The following is a 20,246-nucleotide window of genomic DNA, read 5'->3' as shown; positions in this document are numbered from 1 at the left end:
CCATGGTCCCTGCCCCAGCTTGGGACGGTGGGGTGCAACCTGAGCCTAGCACGTAAGGCTTCCGGCCAGCCCCGCCCAGGCCTCAGCCTCCGAGCGCCGGGCTCCTCCCCTCTCAGAGCTGCGTTCACTGAGCGCACTGCGGTACAAATTTCGGCCCGTGGGCGTGGCCGGAATCGTGCCCCTTGCGGCCAATCACCTCTCGGGTTGTTGGAGGGTGTTAGCGCGTTCTGATTGGCTGGACCCGGGGCAGCCTCTTCCTTGCCCCGCGTGCTATCAGGGTGTTGCATCACCTCGGGCCGCCGCCGCGTGGGTGTCGGCTGCCTCCTAGGCTTGCGGGCCCCCGGGGCTCCCCAGGTAAGCCAGGCCCTTCTGGTATGCAGGGTCCCTCACGTCCGTCCGCTGCTGCTCGTGGCGCCCCTCGGGGACGCGGCATCCTGCCCTCAGAAGGAGAGTCACGTGTACGGTAAACCCCCGAGACTAGGACTGTGTGTGTGTCTCTGGCTACACACACACACTCACACACACAAACACACACACACGCGCGTATATAAATTTCTTCTAAGGGGCGTTTTCTTCAGGGTCTGCTGCGAGTTGGTTGCCTGTGTATCTGTTTCCAAGGAGGAAGATGGGATTCGTTCTAAAGGAGCACCGCGGGACTTAGAGCCCCGCACAAATCCGGGTCCGACTTCTTGGACCCTGATTTAGGATCCGCGGAAGTTCTGCAGCTGCCCCCTTTGGCCACAGTGGTCCTTGAACACTGGTTTGAGAATTCAGGGTGACGGGGCATGCGGGAGTTAAGGCGAGTGAGTTTATTGCCAGTCTAGATAATTATAAGGACAAATCAAGGCGTTATTTCGAGTCCCAGAGGGCAGCTTCTTGTCCCTGTTTTCCGTTGATGTGCATTTAGCATTGGGGACCTGGGTCCCAACGCGGGCATGCGCGATGTCCCTGCCCTCAGTAATAATGCAGTAGCCAAGTGGACGCCTTATTGGGAGCACAGAGAAGGTAGATATCTTTTCACTGCGATTTGGAATTGAGAGAAGGAGGTCGCCTCTCAAGGGCTGCTATAGGGCATGGGCCTTGAAAATGGGCAGAGGATCATACCTAGAGTAGTGTAGGATTTGAAAGTACCAATCATATTCATTCAGAAGATGGGGAGGCACTGTTGTCACTGCAGCTTAGAATGTGTGTGTGAGGAATAGGTGGGAGGTGGCACTCAGTTTCCAGCCTTGTGAATGCGTGGTTGCTATTTTTAATGAGGTAGTGAAATGAGTACGTGTATTTTGAAAATGATATATAACATAGTATAAGTTTGTATATCTGACTGACACTTGGTCTTTTCTTTCTCAATATGTATAAATAATATATATACAGTTGGCCTTCCATATCCATGGATTCTGTATTTGCATTCAACCAACCTCTGATCTTGTGATAGGTAGATAGGCCTGTGATAGTTGCATCTGCATTGAGCAAATACAGGCTGTTTTTGGTGGTCATTATTCATTAAACAATACTGTATAGCAACTAATTATGTATCATTTAAATCATATTAGGTATTTAAGTAACCTAGAGATGATTTAAATTGTATGGGAGAATGTATATAAGTTATATGAAAATAGTATGCCATTTTATAAACAGGATTTGAGTATCTGGATTTTGGCATCCCAGAGGGTTCTGGAACCAGATTCCCAGGGATACTAAGAGACAACTATTTTGTTTTATTTTGTTCTTCTTATGGTAGGAATTCCTTCAAGGGCCTTGCATATGCTAAGCAAGTGCTCTACCATTGAGCTGTGCCCCCAGCCACCCCCACCCCACAACTGAATTTTATATATGCCAGTTCATTATTTTTAATGGCTGGTGGTATTCTTTTTATTGATATACCATAGTTTACTTTATTCATCTTAAATATTTAAATTGTTTTCAAATAGAAATAATGCTTCCATGTTTCAACCTAAATATCAACAAGAGGGAGAGTGTTCAAAGAACAGTGGTATTTATTTGGGAGTAGCAGAGCATCACAATGGGAATATGCATGCCATAGTAAACTATGGGCATATTCCAGGAAGTCCTAGCAAGAGAAATATTTTTAAATCAAAAAAGGAGAAAGTTACTTGGATACAGAGTTCACTGGTCTTGGAGACCTTAGGCAGAAATTTGCATTAGCTCATTGGTGGAGATACCCGGTCCTGAGCAGATGTTCTCTCGAGAGCATCTTGTCTGAATTATTGCAGTCTTAAAGGGCATTAAAGATATGTGCCAGGCTTACAAAAATGGGATACATGTAGAATGAGAAGAAATATTTTCTGAGCCTTTATTTAGCTGAGTGCTAGGCATTGAAGCCAGGGCTCCAACCCCTCTTTGGGAGCCTTTAGAAAGTCCTTGACAAATTTCTTAGACAAGCATTAACCTTCCCTCTTCCTAACTTCCTAGGTCTGACAAGAAGGATCTCATCTTGTTATCATCAACATTCACATGTAAGTATCTTTGTATACAGATTTTTTTCACAAGTAGTCTGTGGGATGTATGTTAGCAGGATATAACTAAATTGAGAAAAAACTTGAGATAACCCACTGTGGGTTGTATTTGACTTAATGTAACAGAGTAGGAAGTCCTAGGAATGAAAAAGAGTGAGCCTCAGAAATAGACTTCCAGGTAGAATCCACATGTCTTGGTGATTAGTTGGATGTGGTAGTCCTTTTGGTACTATTACAGGTAATTCAGAAATGCCATCCTTATGAAAGGTAAAGAATAGTGAAACCACAAAGACAGTTTTAAAAGAAATCAGTTTGGGCAAGTAAAATCTGAGATTTTATACAAAATGTTTAGAATTTGCTGAACAAAAGGTTGAAGCTAAGGTATCTGAAGCAGGGAATTGTGGAATAGGGAAGAATAAAGGGCCTAATTACAGGAAGAGGAAGAAGAGGAGATGGCATCCCTGGTTGCAACCTGGCAAGGTTAACCTGCTCTTCACCCCACACCCACCGCCCTGTGGTTGCTGGAGGCTGTTGTGCTGGTACAGTTCTCTAGTGGATACAGTGGGCCAGAGCAATCCTGTGATTTATGCATGGGAGCTGTTTGTCCTCAGCAGCTTCCATAGCCCGGTCATTGGTACATGGTTCAGTTCTCTTACTCTGGGTCTTGGTGTTTGGCATAATAATACTATGATTCTAAATCTTTTGGGTCAGCAGAGGCATCCTTAAAAATTCAGTACAAGCTGTAAGCCTTCTTCTCAGAAAACTTAAATCTTCTTTTCTCAAAAAAGAAAAGTCTCAAACAGATAATCCTGAATAATTTTATTAGAACAGTGGGAGAGTGGTGATGGTTAAACTTTGATGTACATGCTGATTCCTTAGGGAGCTTATTAAAATGCATGTTCTAACAACTCCTCTTCTGACTGGGACTGATGAGTCCACATTTCTAATACGCTCCCCTGGACAAGGCTACGGTAGGAACAGACTCTAAGTGACAGAAATAAAGGTGTTTTAGTGCTAGGCATTGAAGCCACTGCTCCAACCCCTCTTTTTGGAGCCTTTAGAAAGTCCTCCCATAAGATTCATTTGGCCTCTGATTAAGTAGCCACTGAACCACTAGGATGCTTCATCAGTGTGCAGAAACCAGTACTTCTTTACGGCCTTGAAAGGTTGGAGGTTGTAGTAAGAGTTGAAAATCTAAAGTACCTTACAGCTTCTATTTAATATTGTTTAACGGTGCACCTGATTGGAAATGGCTATTTCAGATAGTTTAAACAGCCCACCTGTTTTTGTCTGATTTTTTTTCCTATATAGAACACAGACACTCTTGCATGTGAAAATGAACGAGAACAAAAAAGGAAAGACTATTTGCCAAATACTTTTCTGTTGGCCTGAGTTGATTGCTAAATACTTAGACCACAGAGCTTTCAGTGCTTTCAGAAGTGGTTGAGGAATATATAGGTCTTTTCTTCTAGAGTCAATTACTTCTAACTGATGTGATTCTTGAGTACTTAAGGCTTTCCATCTTCTCTATTGTTCTCTCATTATTAGCAATCTGACCTTGGCTTAGAATCTGACCTTGGCTTAGAAATCTGGTTACTAACTTTATTAGAATTTTAAGTAAAGGGGTTGGGGTTGAGGCTCAGCAGTAGAGCACTTGCCTAGCACATGCAAGGTGCTGGGTTCTATCCTCAGTAACTCATAAAAATAAATAAATAAAATAAAGGTATTGTGTCCAAATACAACTAAAAAATAAATATTTGAAAAAAGAATTTTAAGTAAATAGCCTTTGAGAGGGAAGGGGCTTGATGATGCTCACTAGATAGTGAAGTCACAGGTGGATCAAGTGTCTGAGGTTATTAGCAAAACTTTCACAGGGTACTTTAATAAGACATTTCTTACTAGGAACTAATTAGGTAATGGTTTATTGTTTATAACACCAGAATTCAAACAACCAAGCAAAAAACACAAAAATGTTTTGTTTTGTTTTACTTCAGATAATACCATCAAGAAAATTAAAGACAAAGCCAGGTGTGGTGGCGCACTATAATTCCAGTAGCTCTGGAGGCTGAGGCAGGAGGATCACAAGCTTTCAAAGCCACCCTCAGCAAAAGCAAGGTGTTAAGCAACTGTATGAGACCTTGTCTCTAAATAAAATACAAAAAAAAATAGGGTTGGGGATGTGACTCAGAGTGCCCCTGATTTCAATTCCTAGTACCCCAAAAAATATATAAAATAAAATAAAGACAACCCACAGGAGAAAATTTTTCAAATCATATATCTGATGAAGGTCTTGTATCCAGAATATATAAAGAATTCTTAAAACTCAACCATGAAAAGAAAACCCAACTAAAGAATGGGCATAGCATGAATGCTTACCCACAGAGGACACAAAAGACCAATAAATACCTGGAATGATACTCAACATCATTAGTCATTACGGAAATGTGATTCAAAACCACAATCAGATACCACTTCATACCCTCTCAGATAGCTGTAATCCAAAGGTAGACAATAAGGAGTGTTGGGGAAGATTTGGAGAAATTGGCATCCTCATTCTCTGCGGGGGAATGTAAAGTGGTGCAGTCACTTTGGTTTTGTGTGTGTTGTTTTGATGTTGGTATAGTGTATTGAACCCAGGGTTCTTGCATCTAGACTAGCACTCTACCATTGAGCTACACCCCAGCCCATTGCAGTCACTTTGTTAAGTATTTTGGTAGTTTGTCATAAAGCTAAAATATGGAGTTAACATATGACCCAGAAATTCTACTCCTAAAGAAAAATAAAAATGTATATCCACATGCAAACTTGTACCTGAACATTCATATCTACCTTATTCACAATAGCCCAAAGTGGAAACAATCCAAGAGCCTGTGCACTAATGAATGGAAAAACACAGTATCATGTATTAATGTAGAAGAACATACTCAGCCATAAAAAGTAATGCAGTGTGAATACATGTTACAGCACAAATGAATCTTGAAAATGTGCTAATGAAATGAAACCCAGACACATATAGATGACTCATAGAAATGCTTCTATTTATAAAATGTCAAAATAGGCAACTTAAGAAAGCTGATTAAAGCTTTTCAGGGACCAAAGAAGTGAATGTGACTGCTAATTTATTATAGGGGTTGAGAAGTGTTGAAATGAAATAGTGATAATGATACATAACCTTTTGAATATACTGAAACCTACTTATTGTCCATTTTAAAAGATTGGACTTTATGTTACGTGAAGGTACCTCAATAAAGCTATAATTTTATCACTTAGTTATGTACTGATATGTTCACTCATTTAATAATATATTACCCTGCTATTCCTAGATTTCTCTTTTGACAGTAATAAATTTGATTTCTTTTGCAGCAACAGAATGGTTCAACAAGTTCCAGAAAACATCAATTTTCCTGCTGAAGAAGAAAAAATTTTGCAATTCTGGTCCAAATTCAGTTGTTTTCAGGAATGCTTAAAGCAGTCAAAACATAGGCCAAAGTATGTGAATTTATTTGGTAAAGGTGAAGTCCTTGAGAATGAGTTCCACTGGCAGAAACCCTTTATTCATCTTTGTATCTCCACATTGTACTCGCTTTTTACATGCTGCATACTCAGTAGTAGGTATTTGTTAAATGGATGAGTTCTTGGTTAAGGTAGATTAAATTTCTTAAAGAAACCATCTAAATAGAATGAATATACCACTTGCTACCATTCCACTTTTTTCATCATCCCCACCCTCTCTTAGCACTTATACCTAAGTCCTATATAGAAGGCTTTTACAGTACTTCCTGCCTCTGGTCTCCATTTACCTAAAAGACCAGTCCTTTATTCACTGATTCCATTGTGTGCCTTCTGTGCTCAAAAGCTTTGAGATCAGTGTCTGTGCCCTGTTTTACTGATGAGTTAACTCAGGATCAGAGCTATTAACTTGTCTTAAGTTATTAGACCAATAAATAAAGAACGGATAATCAAATGGCAGTCTCCCCAACTCTCATAACCAGTAGCCTTTCTGAAGCCTAGGCCTCTAGTAAATATCTAATCAATTATGTCTGAAATTCCTGATCTTACTACTTTTTTTTGTTCCTAAACACTCCAGTAGGAGTTGGGTATTTAAAAAAAAAAAAAAAAATGTCTTAAATTCTTGCTGTCAGTTCTAAAATGACTAATGTGTTTTTATTACCTCTGTTAGATTTACCTTCTATGATGGGCCTCCTTTTGCAACTGGACTGCCTCATTATGGACACATACTTGCAGGGACAATTAAAGATATAGTTACAAGATATGCTCACCAGAGCGGGTTTCACGTTGACAGAAGATTTGGATGGGATTGTCATGGCTTACCTGTGGTATGTTTGAGTCTCCAGCCTTATAAATCTGATTTTTTTAAGCATTACATTTCATCATGTCATTGAAATATAGTAAATTTTAACTATATGTCTGACTTTTTGTTCTTCATTTCCATAAAATTATTTATAGTTCATTTTCTCTGTAGATTGAGAACTATTGGTTATTTTTCAAGCTGTTTTATTTTCTTGAGTTGCTTACTTGTATTTGTTTCTTAAGTCAAGGATGTTAACAGTCTTCCCACAAATTTTCAGGAATATGAAATTGATAAGACTCTGGGAATCAGAGGGCCAGAGGATGTGGCCAAAATGGGGATTGCAGAGTATAACAATCAGTGCCGCACAATTGTGATGAGATATTCTGCTGAGTGGAAGGTATGTTAGGTTATTTTCAGTAGAATGAACAGAAAGTTTAGTTTTAAATGAAAGTTGAAATGGCCTATTGTCTTTGTTCTTTTTATGAGATGTTCTCAAAAGTATGGTGGTACATATGAAGATGTGACACAAAAGGGGTTGATCCTCTTCTTTGCATGTGTATAACTAAGAAAGGGTCTTTAGCTTCCACCCCAATCCTGTTAACTTAAACTGAAGCCTCTCTTTTCTGATTTCTTTGAGCTTGGTTGGTCTTCTATATTTAGTCTCCTGCCTACCCCGCAGTATATGACTAGAATCATGCTGTAACAGGCTTACTTGAATGCTTCATTGTAATAATTCATATATTTTTAAAAATTCAAGTTTGGGCCTGGCACAGTGGCACATGCCTACAATCCCAGCAGCTTGGATGGCTAAGGCAGGAGGATTATGAGTTCAAAGCCAGCCTCAATAACTTAGTGAGGCGCTAAGCAACTCAGATTCTAAATAAAATACAAAGAAGGATTGGGAATGTGGTTTAGCACCCCTGGGTTCAGTCTCTGGAGCAAAAAAAAAAAAAAAAATCAAGTTTGGGCTCATGCTTGTTATGTTAATTTGACTCCCATGTTGCACTCTTCTTTTTAGTAATCAATCTCCAAGCTGCAGAGCTCCTGCCCTCCTCTTCTTCTGAACATCAGAACATAGATTCCCCCTTCCTCCCTGCCTCTCAGATTGGCTTAGTATGTTTATATAACTTAAAAGCATGTCTGGCTTTGTTTTTTCCTTATTCTCCATCTTCACTTCAACCTCTCAAACTTGCTGTTCTTCAGAATTCCCTATTTGGCTAGTGGTATGACTCTTCCAGCCATGATCACATCAAGTGCCAAATCCTAATATAGATATAGGCATTTCTTAATTTTTAGACTTTTCATTCTGAAAGTTGTTTTTTGTTTTTTGTTGTGCTGGGGATCCACCCAGGTCCTCTCACCTCTCACATTCTAAACATGCCCTCTACCTTCCTTCTCAGCCCCTGATGTCATTTCAGACATGCTAAAAAATGTTTGAAGCATTCCTCTAAACCCTTCATCCACTTTCCCAATTGCTCCTGTCTTCTATAACTATAATGTAATTTCAAAATCAGTAAACTAACATTGATAAAATACTATCAACCAACAGATAACATTTTAAATGAACAAAGTTGTCAACATTAATGAGATAATTTATATTTATAATTTATATATATTTTAAATTTATGTATATATGTATATATTTTAGTTGTTGATTGGACTTCATTTTATTCATTTATTTATATGTGGTGCTGAGAATCAAACCCAGTGCCTCACACATGCCAGGCAAGTGCTCTACCACTGAGCCATAACCCCAGCTCAAAATACTATGGATCTTGTTTGAATTTCACCAGTTGTCCTACCAATTTTTACTTCTGAACTAATATCCAATCCAGAATCACAAATTGCATTTGGTTGTTGTGTCTTGTCAGTCCCACTTTTGTTTGGGGGTGGTTACAGGCGATTAAACTCGGGGGCATTCCACCATTGGACCACATCCCCAGCCCTATTTTGAATTTTATTTAGAGATCGGGTCTCACTGAGTTGCTTAGTGCCTCCATTTTGCTAGGGCTGGCTTTGAACTTGCTATCCTCCTATCTCACCCTCCTAAGCTGCTGAGATTACAGGCATACACCACCACTACCAGCTCAGGCTCTTTCAATGTCAAACAGTCATTCAATCTTTGTCTTTCGTGACATTGGTGCTTCTGGGGTATGGGAGGTATTAGTAGGGATTGAACCCAGAGATGGTTTACCACTGTGCTACGTCCCCAGCACTTACTTATTTTGTATTTTATGACAGTCTCACTAAGTTCCTGAGGCTGATTCCAAACTTTCAGTCCTCCTGCCTCTGTCTCCTAATAAATTGGGATTACAGGTGTGCACCACCACACCCAGTCCATATTACTTTTATCCTCACAAATTTAATTTAGGTTACAGGTTTTGGACAGGAATGCTTCAGAGGTGGTGTCATGTCCTCCTCAGCATGTCATGGCAGGAAGCCTGTGTTGTTGCTATGTCTCATTAATGATAACTTTGTTCATTTAAGATGTCATCTGTTGGTTGTCTCCTTTGTAAAGTTTCAGGTTTTCTTTTGCTGGGAGGATCTTTTCAAATATTCTTTTTTTTTGGTGTGTGTGTGTGCGCACGCGCCCCCAGCATCGAACTCAGGGGCGCTTAACTATCCCCAGCTGTTTTTTTGTATTTTATTTGGAGATAGGATCTTGCTGAGTTACTTAGGGCCTCACTAAGTTGCCGGCTGGCTTTGAACTCACTGTCCAGAACCATCGGGATTACAGGCATGGACCACGGCGCCCAGCCAAATATTCTTTTTCTTGGGATACTTTCACTTATTAATTTGAGCACGTATTGATTATTTACTAGCAACAATTATATTTCTGGTTATTGCCAAATGGCAGTTTCGGTCGACTTTTATAAATGGATATTTTAGCATCTGTATATAGTATAATTCTTAACTTCACATAGTATGTTGTTTGAAATATAGATTTATTTGAACCATTTATTGTTTGGATTTCCAAAAATTATCATATATGGATACAATAAAAGTAAACAACACATTGGTGTACAATATCAAATATCATTGTCTAATACTGCTCTAATATCCATACGTTTTAGTCTACTGTTACCAGACTTGGCCGATGGATTGACTTTGACAATGACTACAAAACTCTGTATCCACAGTTCATGGAATCTGTCTGGTAGGTTTATTTAAAATTGTAAATACAATGAATATTCTCTTAGTCAGTGGGAAGATATGCTAGTGTGAATTAGTTTGTCTTCAGATCCATAATTCTGTATATATTAGTAATTCTGCATCATTAAGTAAAGAATGTAAATGGCCTCACATTTATATTTTACATTTTTTTTCAAATTAGTTTATACCAAATATAGGAAAAATAACATTTCAAAAGTGTTTTTTTTTTTTAATTTTTGGGTTTTTTTTGTTTTGTTTTGTTTTTTTTAAGTCTAAGAGAATGTGTACCTGAATTTAGTGCTGAAAGAAACTATGTAGTGAAGTTACTGTTCCATGGTGGTTCCAAGTGAAATTTTTTTGACCATCATTAGCCATGCCAATCTTGATTGGTGGTTTGCCTTGGGCTTCCTACGATAATATGAGATCATTACAAGGCAAACAGGTACCCTTAGCATGGTTATAAATGTCCAAGGTACATAATCCAGCCTTGAGGAAGTCCTACTTTCATTAAATTGTACATGAAAGTACAGGTGAGTTGCAGAGCTGTTTTGTAGACCGCAGTTTCTTTGAATTGCTTTGTAGCTGCTTGTAGCTTTAATTGCCTTCTTATCCACTCACATTTCTCTTAGTCTGTATCTGTTGTACATGCTTGGCATACGTACTTTGCCTTTGAGGAGCTAGGCGCTTTACCACAGTTCTTCAATCCCTTTGACTCTGACATGCACCTGTGGACATATCTCTAGACTTACATACCCAAGAGAAGGAAGCCATTTAGATTCTCTGGAATGCTAGACTTTGAACAGGAACCTTCCTGTCATTGAGCAGCTGGATTTCCCTAGAGCAACTGACAACCAGTTGTTGGTCAAGCATCTCAAAAAGAAGTGCCATGAAACTGAATTTTTAAGTTTGCCAAATTGAAATGTTTAAATTTTTTTAATTTAAATTAAAAACAACATGTAGATAGCACTCATATTAATTAGTATAGCTCTAAAACCCACTCCTTTTCTTCTTACTTCTTAATTTACATAAATGGTTGGAACAAGAGGAAAATAGATTTTAAATTTTAGAATGTTAATACTCCTAAGGAGGGGCTACTGAGTGGTAAAATGCTCGCCTAGCACGTGCGAGGCCCTGGGTTCTATCCTCAGCACCACATAAAAAATAAATAAATAAAATAAAGATATTGTGTTCAACTACAACTAAAACATAAATACTAAACAAATTATTTTAAAAATACTCCTAAGGAATTTGTTTGTATATAAATAAGGCATGTAAGCTAATGGTGAATTTAGAAATGATAGGAGATAACTTTGATAATAACATTAATAGTGGTAGTAAGTTAGATTCAATTGTTGCTTTTGACTATATAAAGTAATTCCCCATGAATTTTCCCATATGACCCAGAGAGTTCCATGGATAGACTCAGGACCCCTATTTGAGGTAGAGGCAAGTAATTGTGATTTGCATGAGCTTGCACAGCTAATATTATGGTTACTTAATCAAATCTAAACTTTTTAAAAGTTTACCTTTTTTTAAGCTTTAAAAGCTCAGGAATAACATTTTTTAAAAAACCTTTTCTTCATTAAAATGTTATTTTAACAAATGAGTTTAATTCATTTACTGTGCCAGGTTCATAGCCACTAGAATATAATTTTTTTTTTAAAGGCATAATTAAGCATGGATTTCCAACAGTGCCTTTATTATCCAGCTGGGAGAAGAACTCTTGGGGTGACCATTACAATTAGTGCCTGGTGTACTTAGGTTAACACAGCACATTTAAAAGCTCAGTAAAAGTTTTGATTAAATGTACAAGAAATATGGGGTTGGGGCTGTGGCTCAGTGGCAGTGCATTTGCCTCACACGTGTGAGACACTGGGTTCGATTTTCAGCACCACATCTAAATAAATAAATTTAAAAAATAAAGGTCTATCAGCAACTTAAAAAAATATTTTAAAAATGTACAAGAAGGGGTTGGGGTTGTGGCTCAGCGGTAGAGCACTTGGCTAGCACGTGCAAGGCCCTTGGTTTTATCCTCAGCACCACATAAAAATAAAGATATTGTGTCCAATTACAACTAAAAAATAATTTAAAAAATTTTTTTTAAATGTACAAGAAATAGCTAATCCTAATCCCAGTAGTTTATATATATATTTTTTAATTGCATTTGTTAAACTATTATGAGATTTAAATAGTAGACCAGAAAACTCAAGGATCAGCTCTGAAGTGCCAACCATGATTATTGTCTTGTTGTTTTTTTTTTTTTCTAAAAATGTTAGTATGTATGCTGATAGGTACAGATTTATATCATTGGCCCTTCATTGTGCTGAATGGTCTTCACATTATGTCATGAACATAAAAATGTCAATAGAGAGTAGCATATTTAGTGTTTATTTAATGTCTTGTAATTATTTATAAGATCTGATGTAATTTACTACTTAGTCCACAAATGAGACATTTTTTCACTTCTTTGGCAGAGAGAAACTGAAAGTGTTCATAAATATTTGCGTTTGAGGAAATAGATATTTGTATATGTAATTATGAAACTCCCAACTCTTTACTTGCCAGGTGGGTCTTTAAACAACTCTATGACAAAGGCCTTGTATACAGAGGGGTGAAAGTCATGCCCTTCTCCACTGCATGTAACACTCCACTTTCCAACTTCGAATCCCACCAGAATTATAAGGTATGTGAAATGGTGAGATATCTTTCAGTGCCAAGTAATGTACCTGGAATGGTTGTAAACATCATTAAGTACTCCCAGGTAGCCCCAACATGGAATGGCAGTCTTGGCATTGGTCACTACTGAGTACTGATGATGTTACCAGTCGCTGAATGAAGCCTCTTTTACGATTAAAATGAGCTTTTGGTTTTGTTTACATTGAATTTATGAGGTGTCTTATAGATTTTGCTTGCTTTGAGCATATTTTTATGCTTCTCTTCATTTATAATTCCAGCTCTGACATACTTCCCACCACTCAAAATTAATGGTTACCATTTTGGGTGACTTTGTGCTGTATCTGGGACCTGGTACATCATTAGATGTTGGGAAGAAAATTTGGGATGGTGAATTGTATTATGACCTGTTCTTTGATGAAATGGAGTCTCTACCTGTCATTAGTGTGACAGAGGTGTTGAGACATTCTGATTTTCTTTACCTCATCTAGACAGATGGTAAATGGCAGGGAATCTTCTGAAACATAGGCAGTTTTTTCATTTTTGCAAGTTTATCTAATCCTCTGTTTTTAATGGATATTAACTTGTTTGGAAGTCTTGTTTCAGGAGCCAGGTTTGGAAATTATATTAATAAAATTCAAATTTTATAAGGCCTTATCCTCTTAGAGGATGCTTTCACATATTCCATTTGATCTTTGCAAATCCTTATGAGATGAATGTGATGATTCCTTTTTGTCTTCTTGTGATTGTGCTCATGTTGTGTTGTGTTTGTTTAATAAAATATTTCAAGCACATAAAAGTATAGAGAAAAATATACTACCTGAATACTAAGCCTGAGCTTTGCCAGATCTTAATATATTTTGCTTTTTAAAGATGGGCTGGGTGTTGTCACACACACACACACCTATAATCCGAGCAACTCAGAGTTTGAGGCAGGAGGATTGCAAGTTCAAGCCCAGCCTCAGCAATTTAGCAAGACTCTGTCTCAGAATGAAAAATGTAAGGGACTGGTCATGTTATTCAGGTGAGTGACCCAGAATTCAATCACCAATACCAAGCAAATACATAAATAAAAACACTTGGGCCTGGGAATATACCTGTTAGAGCACTTGCCTAACATGTACATGTGAGGCTCTAGGTTCCCTCGCTAGCACTGCAAAAAAAAAACAAATAAAAGTGCACATTAACATGGAGAATTTCATGCACATGAAAAAGTAAATAGAAATGGGATATAAATAGTGATTAACTCCCATGTGCCCTTCTGGCATCCTAACAACCATTGAATGTGGCTAGTCCTGCACTATCCATATATATACGTATTACATTCATTATCACACCTAAATATAGTCATTTAACAATCATCTTTAGCATTCTCTTTTCAAGTGTATTATTTGCTGATATACATAGCATATATTTCCTATATATTCTTATGTGTGTATGTATAACTTAGTTTTCACATTTCTTTTTGGGGGGGATACTAGGGATTGAACTCGGGAACACTCAATCACTGAACCACATCCCCAGCCCTATTTTGTATTTTATTTAGAGACAGGGTCTCTCTAAGTTGCTTAGCGCCTTACTGTTGCTGAGGCTGGCTTTGAACTCACAATCCTCCTGCCTCCAAGTAGCTGGGATTACAGGTGTGCCCCACTGCGCCCAGCTAGTGTTCACATTTCTAATTATTTCATAATGGTTCCAGGATTATTTTCTATTTAGATCTTGCTGGGTTTGCAGGCATGCTTTTTAAAATTTTTTTTTAATTGTAGTGAACAAAATACCTTTATTTTATTTACTTATTCTTATGTGGTGTTGAGGATCAAACCCAGTGCCTCACATGTGCTAGTCAAGTGCTCTACCTCGGGGCCACAACCCCTGCCCCAAGATAACTATTTTCTAAAACAGTTGTTTTGTTGACTTAACTCTTCATAGGCTTATTATAAAATAGATCATTCTAACATTGAAGCCTCCATTCTTTTATTCCTTTTCATAGAGACAGGGTCTTACTGAATTGCTTAGCACCTTACTGTTGCCGAGGCTGGCTTTGAACTTGCCATCTATTCTCCTGCTTCAGTCTCCCAAGCCACTGGGATTGCAGGTGTACGCCACCATGCCTGTCTGTTTTTTAGTTTTTATTTTGAGATAGTCTCACTAAGTTGATTAGGGTCTTGCTAAATTGCTGAGGCTGGTCTTGAATTTATGATCATCCTGTCTCAGCCTCCTGAGCCACTGGGATTATAGGCATATACCACCATGCCCAGCTAAGTATTAAAAATTTTATGTGAAATTTCTTGGCTTTGAACTTTCTTTTTATAAATGTGGTGCATGGTTGCTTTGTTTTGTTTAGTGCTGGGAACTTAAACCACAGATAGTTTACCTCTGAGCAAAATCCCCAGCCCATTTTTAAGTTTTGGGACAGGATCTCACTAAGTTACTTAAGTCCTGGGCAAATTGCTAGGCTGGCCTCAAACTTTCAGTCCTCCTGCCTCTGCCTCTCAAGTCACTGGGATTATAGGCATGTACCAGCACACCACTCAGTAAACAGGTTTTTGTTGTTTTGTTTTTGTTTTTGTTTTTTTGTGGGGTGTGTTCCAGGAATTGAACTCAGGGTTTTTTTGTTTTGTTTTGTTTTTTGTTTTTTGTTTTTGTTTTTTTTTTTTGAGAGCTCATTTTATTCTGAAAATTCATTTATTTTAGTCCTATTTAGGATTTATTTCCTTTTATTTTATGACTATTATTGAGGGGTTTGTAAAATAGTACTTTACCTCAATTTGTTTCAGGATGTTCAAGATCCCTCAATATTTGTAACTTTCCCTTTGGAGGAAGACGAAAGTATCTCCTTAGTTGCTTGGACAACTACTCCTTGGACTCTACCTAGTAATCTTGCCCTCTGTGTTAATCCAGATATGCAATATGTGAAGATTAAAGGTAAGTGGGTGCCTGGTTAGTTGTGACAAATATAGATAATATAATTTTATTTACCCAGGCGTGGTGGTACACACCATTGCTGTAGTTCCAGCAATTTGGGATTGCAAGTTCAGAGCCATCTTCAGCAATTTAGCAAGGCCCTAAGAACTTAGTAAGATCCTATCTCAAAATTCATGGGAGGGAGAAAAAAAAGGAAAAGGGCTGGCACTTAGCTCAGTGGTAAAGCATCCCAGGGTTCAATCCCTAGTACCAAAGCAATCAAAGAATTTTATTTAATCAGGAAGGTAGGTAGACTTTAAGATTCTTTCATTTCTGATTGAAAAGTAACACTAAAAGATTAAATTATTCTGAAATATTAAAAAGTAGAAAGTAAAATCTTGTCATAATTTTCAGTTTGTAAGCTGCTTTTATTCTTCATGCCCTTAACGCAGATTAAGACTCTTAAGATTCAAAAACATGACATCACATTCACTTTTAGAAATCAGTACTAGAACTTGAGAATTTTGTGCCTTTCAAATATTCCCTGGTAGAGAGTTATCACAGGCTCAACTAGGTCCTTCCATAGAGACTTAAATGAAAAAAGAATGTACTTAGTAAGTGTACCTTCATATTTGTATAGCTTACAGAAGGGAAATGAAACAAAGAAGAGAAAAACCCACTGCCAGCCAGATGCAGTGATACACACCAATAATCACAGCTACTTGGGAGGGTGAGGCAGGAGAATTGCAAGTTCAATGCTAGCCTCAGCAACTTAGTGAAAGACTCTTTCTCAGTATAAAAAGGGAGTAGGTGGCTAGGATGTAGCTCTGTGATAGAACACCATTGGGTCCTATCCCTAAAACAGAAAAAAAAAAAAGAAAGAAAGAAAAGAAAACCTTTGCTGGGGTACTGATAGTAGGGATTGAACCCAGGGATGCTCTACCACTGACCTACATCCTTAGCCCTTTTTCTTTTGAAACATGGAGTCTTGCTAAGTTGCTTTGGGCCTCACTAAGCTGCTGAGTCTGGCCTAAAACTTGTGATTCACTTGTCTTAGTCTCTTACGGGTCAATGGGATTATAGGCATGCATCACCATGCTTGGCTCAAAATTTTCTCTTTTTTGTATTTACCTCAAAGAATTGAGAAACGGGACTTGAACAAATATTGATGTGCCCATTTTCACATAGGAATATTCACAGTAGCCAAAAGTTGGAGGTATCCCAAGTGTCTTATCAACAGATGAATTGAGTAACAAAATACAGTTATTTACATACAATAGAGTACTACTCATTCTTGAAATGTGGTCTGTTGAGTTCCTAATGGGTTACACCCATCTCAGATGCTACTTTGAGGAACATTTCTAGCAGAGCAGAGGGTAACATGCATTGGGCAGTCTGTCACCGCAGGATAACCACAGGAAGTTCCCAATGCCATGCCTATCCCTTCCTGGCTTCCATGCTGAGAGAAGGTCCTCATGTATTTCATGGATGGCTTCCTGCACACAGGCCCTGTGTTTGATCCCAACACTGCAAAAAAAGAATTAGAAAGATGTATGTATGGTAATATATGGAGAAATGTTCACAAAATATTATGTGAAAACAAGTTTTAAAACCGTTTAGAGTATTGCCTCATAATATTTGAAAAAGTAAAAAGAGGGGCTGAGGTTGTGGCTTAGCGGTAGAGCGCTCGCCTAGCATGTGCAAGGCCCTGGGTTTGATCCTCAGCACCACATAAAAATAAATAAATAGAATAAAGATATCATGTTCAACGACAACTAAAATATATATATATATATATATATATTACATTTACACATACATTTCTTAGGTAGAATGTGCATTAAAAAATCTGGATGGAGAGACACCTGAATGAGGATATCTGAGAGGGAGTGAGATTGTATGGGACTTTTACTTTGTGAGCCATTTGATTTTTGTTAATGTTCTGATTTTTTAAACATTCACATGTATTAACCTATAGAAGGAGAAAATAAGACCAACTTTCTTCAAATGGATATGGGTGAGAAGTAAAATAACAGCCAGCTGCCTACATGCCTTTAGGGTCTGTCTGACACAGGTCTGGAAAGCAGGGTGCTGCAGTGTTCTGTGCAGTGCTCCCCGCCAAGTCCTGAGCACTCTGGTGCTGGTGGCACAGGAGCTCTTCAGCAAAGAAATAGGCCTGATGCATGTCTCCAGAGCCAGTCTGTCTGAATCTCACTGAGATCTACCTTTTCTCATTCTCATAGATGTTGCCAGAGGAAAATTACTCATTTTAATGGAAGCAAGATTGTCAGCCCTCTATAAAATGGAGAGTGACTATGAGGTCCTTGAAAGGTAATTATTCAGATAGTTGATATGTAGGTATATATATATGTGTGTCTGACTTTAGTTTTAAAGAGACGAACTTTATTACCCACCACTGTACTTTTCAAGTTGAGTCCTAAGTACTAGTAAGTCCAGGGCACATGTTCTGTTCTCATGACTAACGGTCAGGAAACCAGTGAAAGTGGTGACTTGGTGTGACTTGCAGCCTCATTTCTTTAACTTAATAGTGAATTTGCATTTCTCCTTTTTCCAGATTTCCTGGTGTCTCTCTCAAAGGCAAGAAGTACAAGCCTCTGTTCGACTATTTTGTGAAGGTAAATATAGGGAACACCATGGCAGGGACTCCCCACATCCATTTCTTTGATTACTGCGGTGAAGTGATGAGTGGATTCAGTTCTTATTGTTGGATTGTCCATGTGAGTGTGCCTGAACCCACAATCTGAATTAGCATTAACAAAATTAAATTGTTGCCTTCTGGTTTAAATCATTAAATTCGTGTGGGAATGTCTGGGATGTATAGCTCAATTTTAGTCACTTGGCATGCACAGGCCCTGGATTTAATCCTCAGAACCACAAAAAGCGGGGGCAGGGGTTGGGGTTTTTTAGGGTGTTTTGTTTTTTGGTACTGGCTATTGAACACAGGGACACTTTACCACTCTACCACCACTGAGCCACATCCATTCCCAGCTCGTTTTATTTTGAGACAGGGTCTCACTAAGTTGCTTAGGGCCTCACTAAGTTGCTAAGGCTGGCCTCAAGCTTCTGATCTTCCTGCCTCAATATCCTGGGATTACAGGTTTGTGCCACCATGCCCAGCTTATGTGGGAATTTTTAAATAATGCTCTCATATTATAGAAGGAGTCACCTTATGCATTGTTAGATTTGTATATGTATCTATGTATTGTTTATACTGTACTAGGGAACTTATGCCTCTTGATTCCCCTATCCATATTCTTTGAAATTTCTTTCTGTGACTGAATTGCTTGAGCTGGGTTGAAAGGAAGAGGAAAGCAAAGCACATGCAATGAATGGAAATAAACCAGAAGTGAGACCATATGCTAGTTCATGCTCAGGCAAGGGAAAATAATGAAGAAGCCCAGTTATGTGGCCACAAAAATTAGAAATTTTTATCTGTAAGTCTCCAAATAATTCCGTCATTAATAAATGGTGAGCCACTATCCAGAGAAATGATGTCTTTAATCGTCAGGTTTCTTCCCAACCTGAATAATCCTATTTTTTCTATTTCTGAAAATAACTTCACATGCTAAAGGGTTTTTTAGGCTCTTAGCATTGTTGATGCAGAAGTGTTTTTCTCTCCATCCCTGATGCCTGCCAACCTTTCTTTTTTTTGCAGTATAAAGAGAATGGCGCTTTCACTGTGCTTGTTGACCACTATGTGAAGGAGGAAGAAGGCACAGGGGTTGTACATCAGGCCCCTTACTTTGGTGCTGTGAGTAGCAGAATCTTGCAAACTTACTTATGAGAAGTAAATGTCAATAGCTGCTTGTCATGGGATGCTGAGTCTTATGTGTCATTAGGCTCTTCTCGTGTGGACTATGGAGTCAGCCTCTTCTTTGGCTCACTCCTCCCAAGATGGCATGTTAAACTTGCATCTGCAGTTTTCACTCATTGTGAACTGGTTTCTGGAAATGATGGGTAAAATCCTGGTCTGTGGCCAGACATTTAAGCTCCAAAAGGCCACCATTCCTGTTGTGTCTTTATTCATTCTTTCATGGTTTACATGTAGTAAATGTCTGTCTTGTGTGTGTGCAGTTGACAAGCTCTGTAAGTTTTAACAGCACTTAGAGATGTGCAGACACTTGGACCATCAAAATAAAGATCTCTTCCATTTCCTCTACTTGTTCTTAACCAAATACTATAGGATCAGGAGGAAGAATCTGTCCTTATCTTCCTAAACCCTATAGAAGGGTGCTCCCTTTTATGTTTTTCCTAGAATAAAAATTTTTCTAACAACACATTCCCTTTAATGTAATTTATATATAAAGATATAAACAAATAACAGAGATTTGTAAAGGCACGTTGCTTTAGAGTAAACCTTGAATCGTGGACCTGCTGTTGATGGGAAGATCCTGGGCAAGTGTTGTAGCCTGTCTGAATTTCCTTTTCTCCTCTGTAAGATGAGGGATGGTAGTTGCCTATTGGGGTAACTGAAGGATTAAATGTCATCATGTCCCTGGAGTTTAGCACAGTGCCTAATACTGTAAGAGTGAGAGTCCCTGTGGTCACTACTGCAAGAGTAGTGCCCACAGGGCACCTATAGACTCTGGGACTTTGTTATAATAATTTATTTTGTTCTCCCTTCTTTCCCTTATACCTCTTTTATTTTGGCTAGAGGATTTTGAAGCAAATCCTCAGCCTCATGTCTTTCTTTAAATAATTCCAGG

At 38.4% G+C, this 20,246-nt stretch overlaps 1 protein-coding gene and 1 non-coding gene across 3 annotated transcripts in view; both read left to right on the top strand.

The window, feature by feature from the left end:
- The first annotated feature begins 255 nt into the window (after window positions 1-255).
- Iars1 (isoleucyl-tRNA synthetase 1) overlaps window positions 256-20,246 on the top strand; it is a 59,683-nt gene continuing 39,692 nt past the window's right edge. For both annotated transcript variants that reach the window (XR_003584883.2, XM_027950971.2), the window contains exons 1-11: window positions 256-354; window positions 2,434-2,477; window positions 5,841-5,966; window positions 6,658-6,814; window positions 7,067-7,186; window positions 9,864-9,946; window positions 12,508-12,625; window positions 15,393-15,540; window positions 17,763-17,850; window positions 18,095-18,155; window positions 19,196-19,291. Coding sequence is in view for 1 of the 2 variants with exons in the window: in XM_027950971.2 (XP_027806772.2) it covers window positions 5,848-5,966; window positions 6,658-6,814; window positions 7,067-7,186; window positions 9,864-9,946; window positions 12,508-12,625; window positions 15,393-15,540; window positions 17,763-17,850; window positions 18,095-18,155; window positions 19,196-19,291 (990 nt within the window). In the remaining variant the exon portion in view is untranslated. The remainder of the gene's footprint in view (window positions 355-2,433; window positions 2,478-5,840; window positions 5,967-6,657; window positions 6,815-7,066; window positions 7,187-9,863; window positions 9,947-12,507; window positions 12,626-15,392; window positions 15,541-17,762; window positions 17,851-18,094; window positions 18,156-19,195; window positions 19,292-20,246) is intronic.
- Window positions 2,987-3,119, top strand: LOC114104774 (small nucleolar RNA SNORA84). The gene has a single exon (XR_003584893.1). It is a non-coding gene; the product is annotated as a small nucleolar RNA SNORA84 (small nucleolar RNA).

Source organism: Marmota flaviventris, chromosome 16 (genome assembly GCF_047511675.1).
Source record: "Marmota flaviventris isolate mMarFla1 chromosome 16, mMarFla1.hap1, whole genome shotgun sequence".
Taxonomy (NCBI): Eukaryota; Metazoa; Chordata; class Mammalia; order Rodentia; family Sciuridae; genus Marmota; species Marmota flaviventris.
This window is presented reverse-complemented; position numbering and strand designations above follow the sequence as displayed.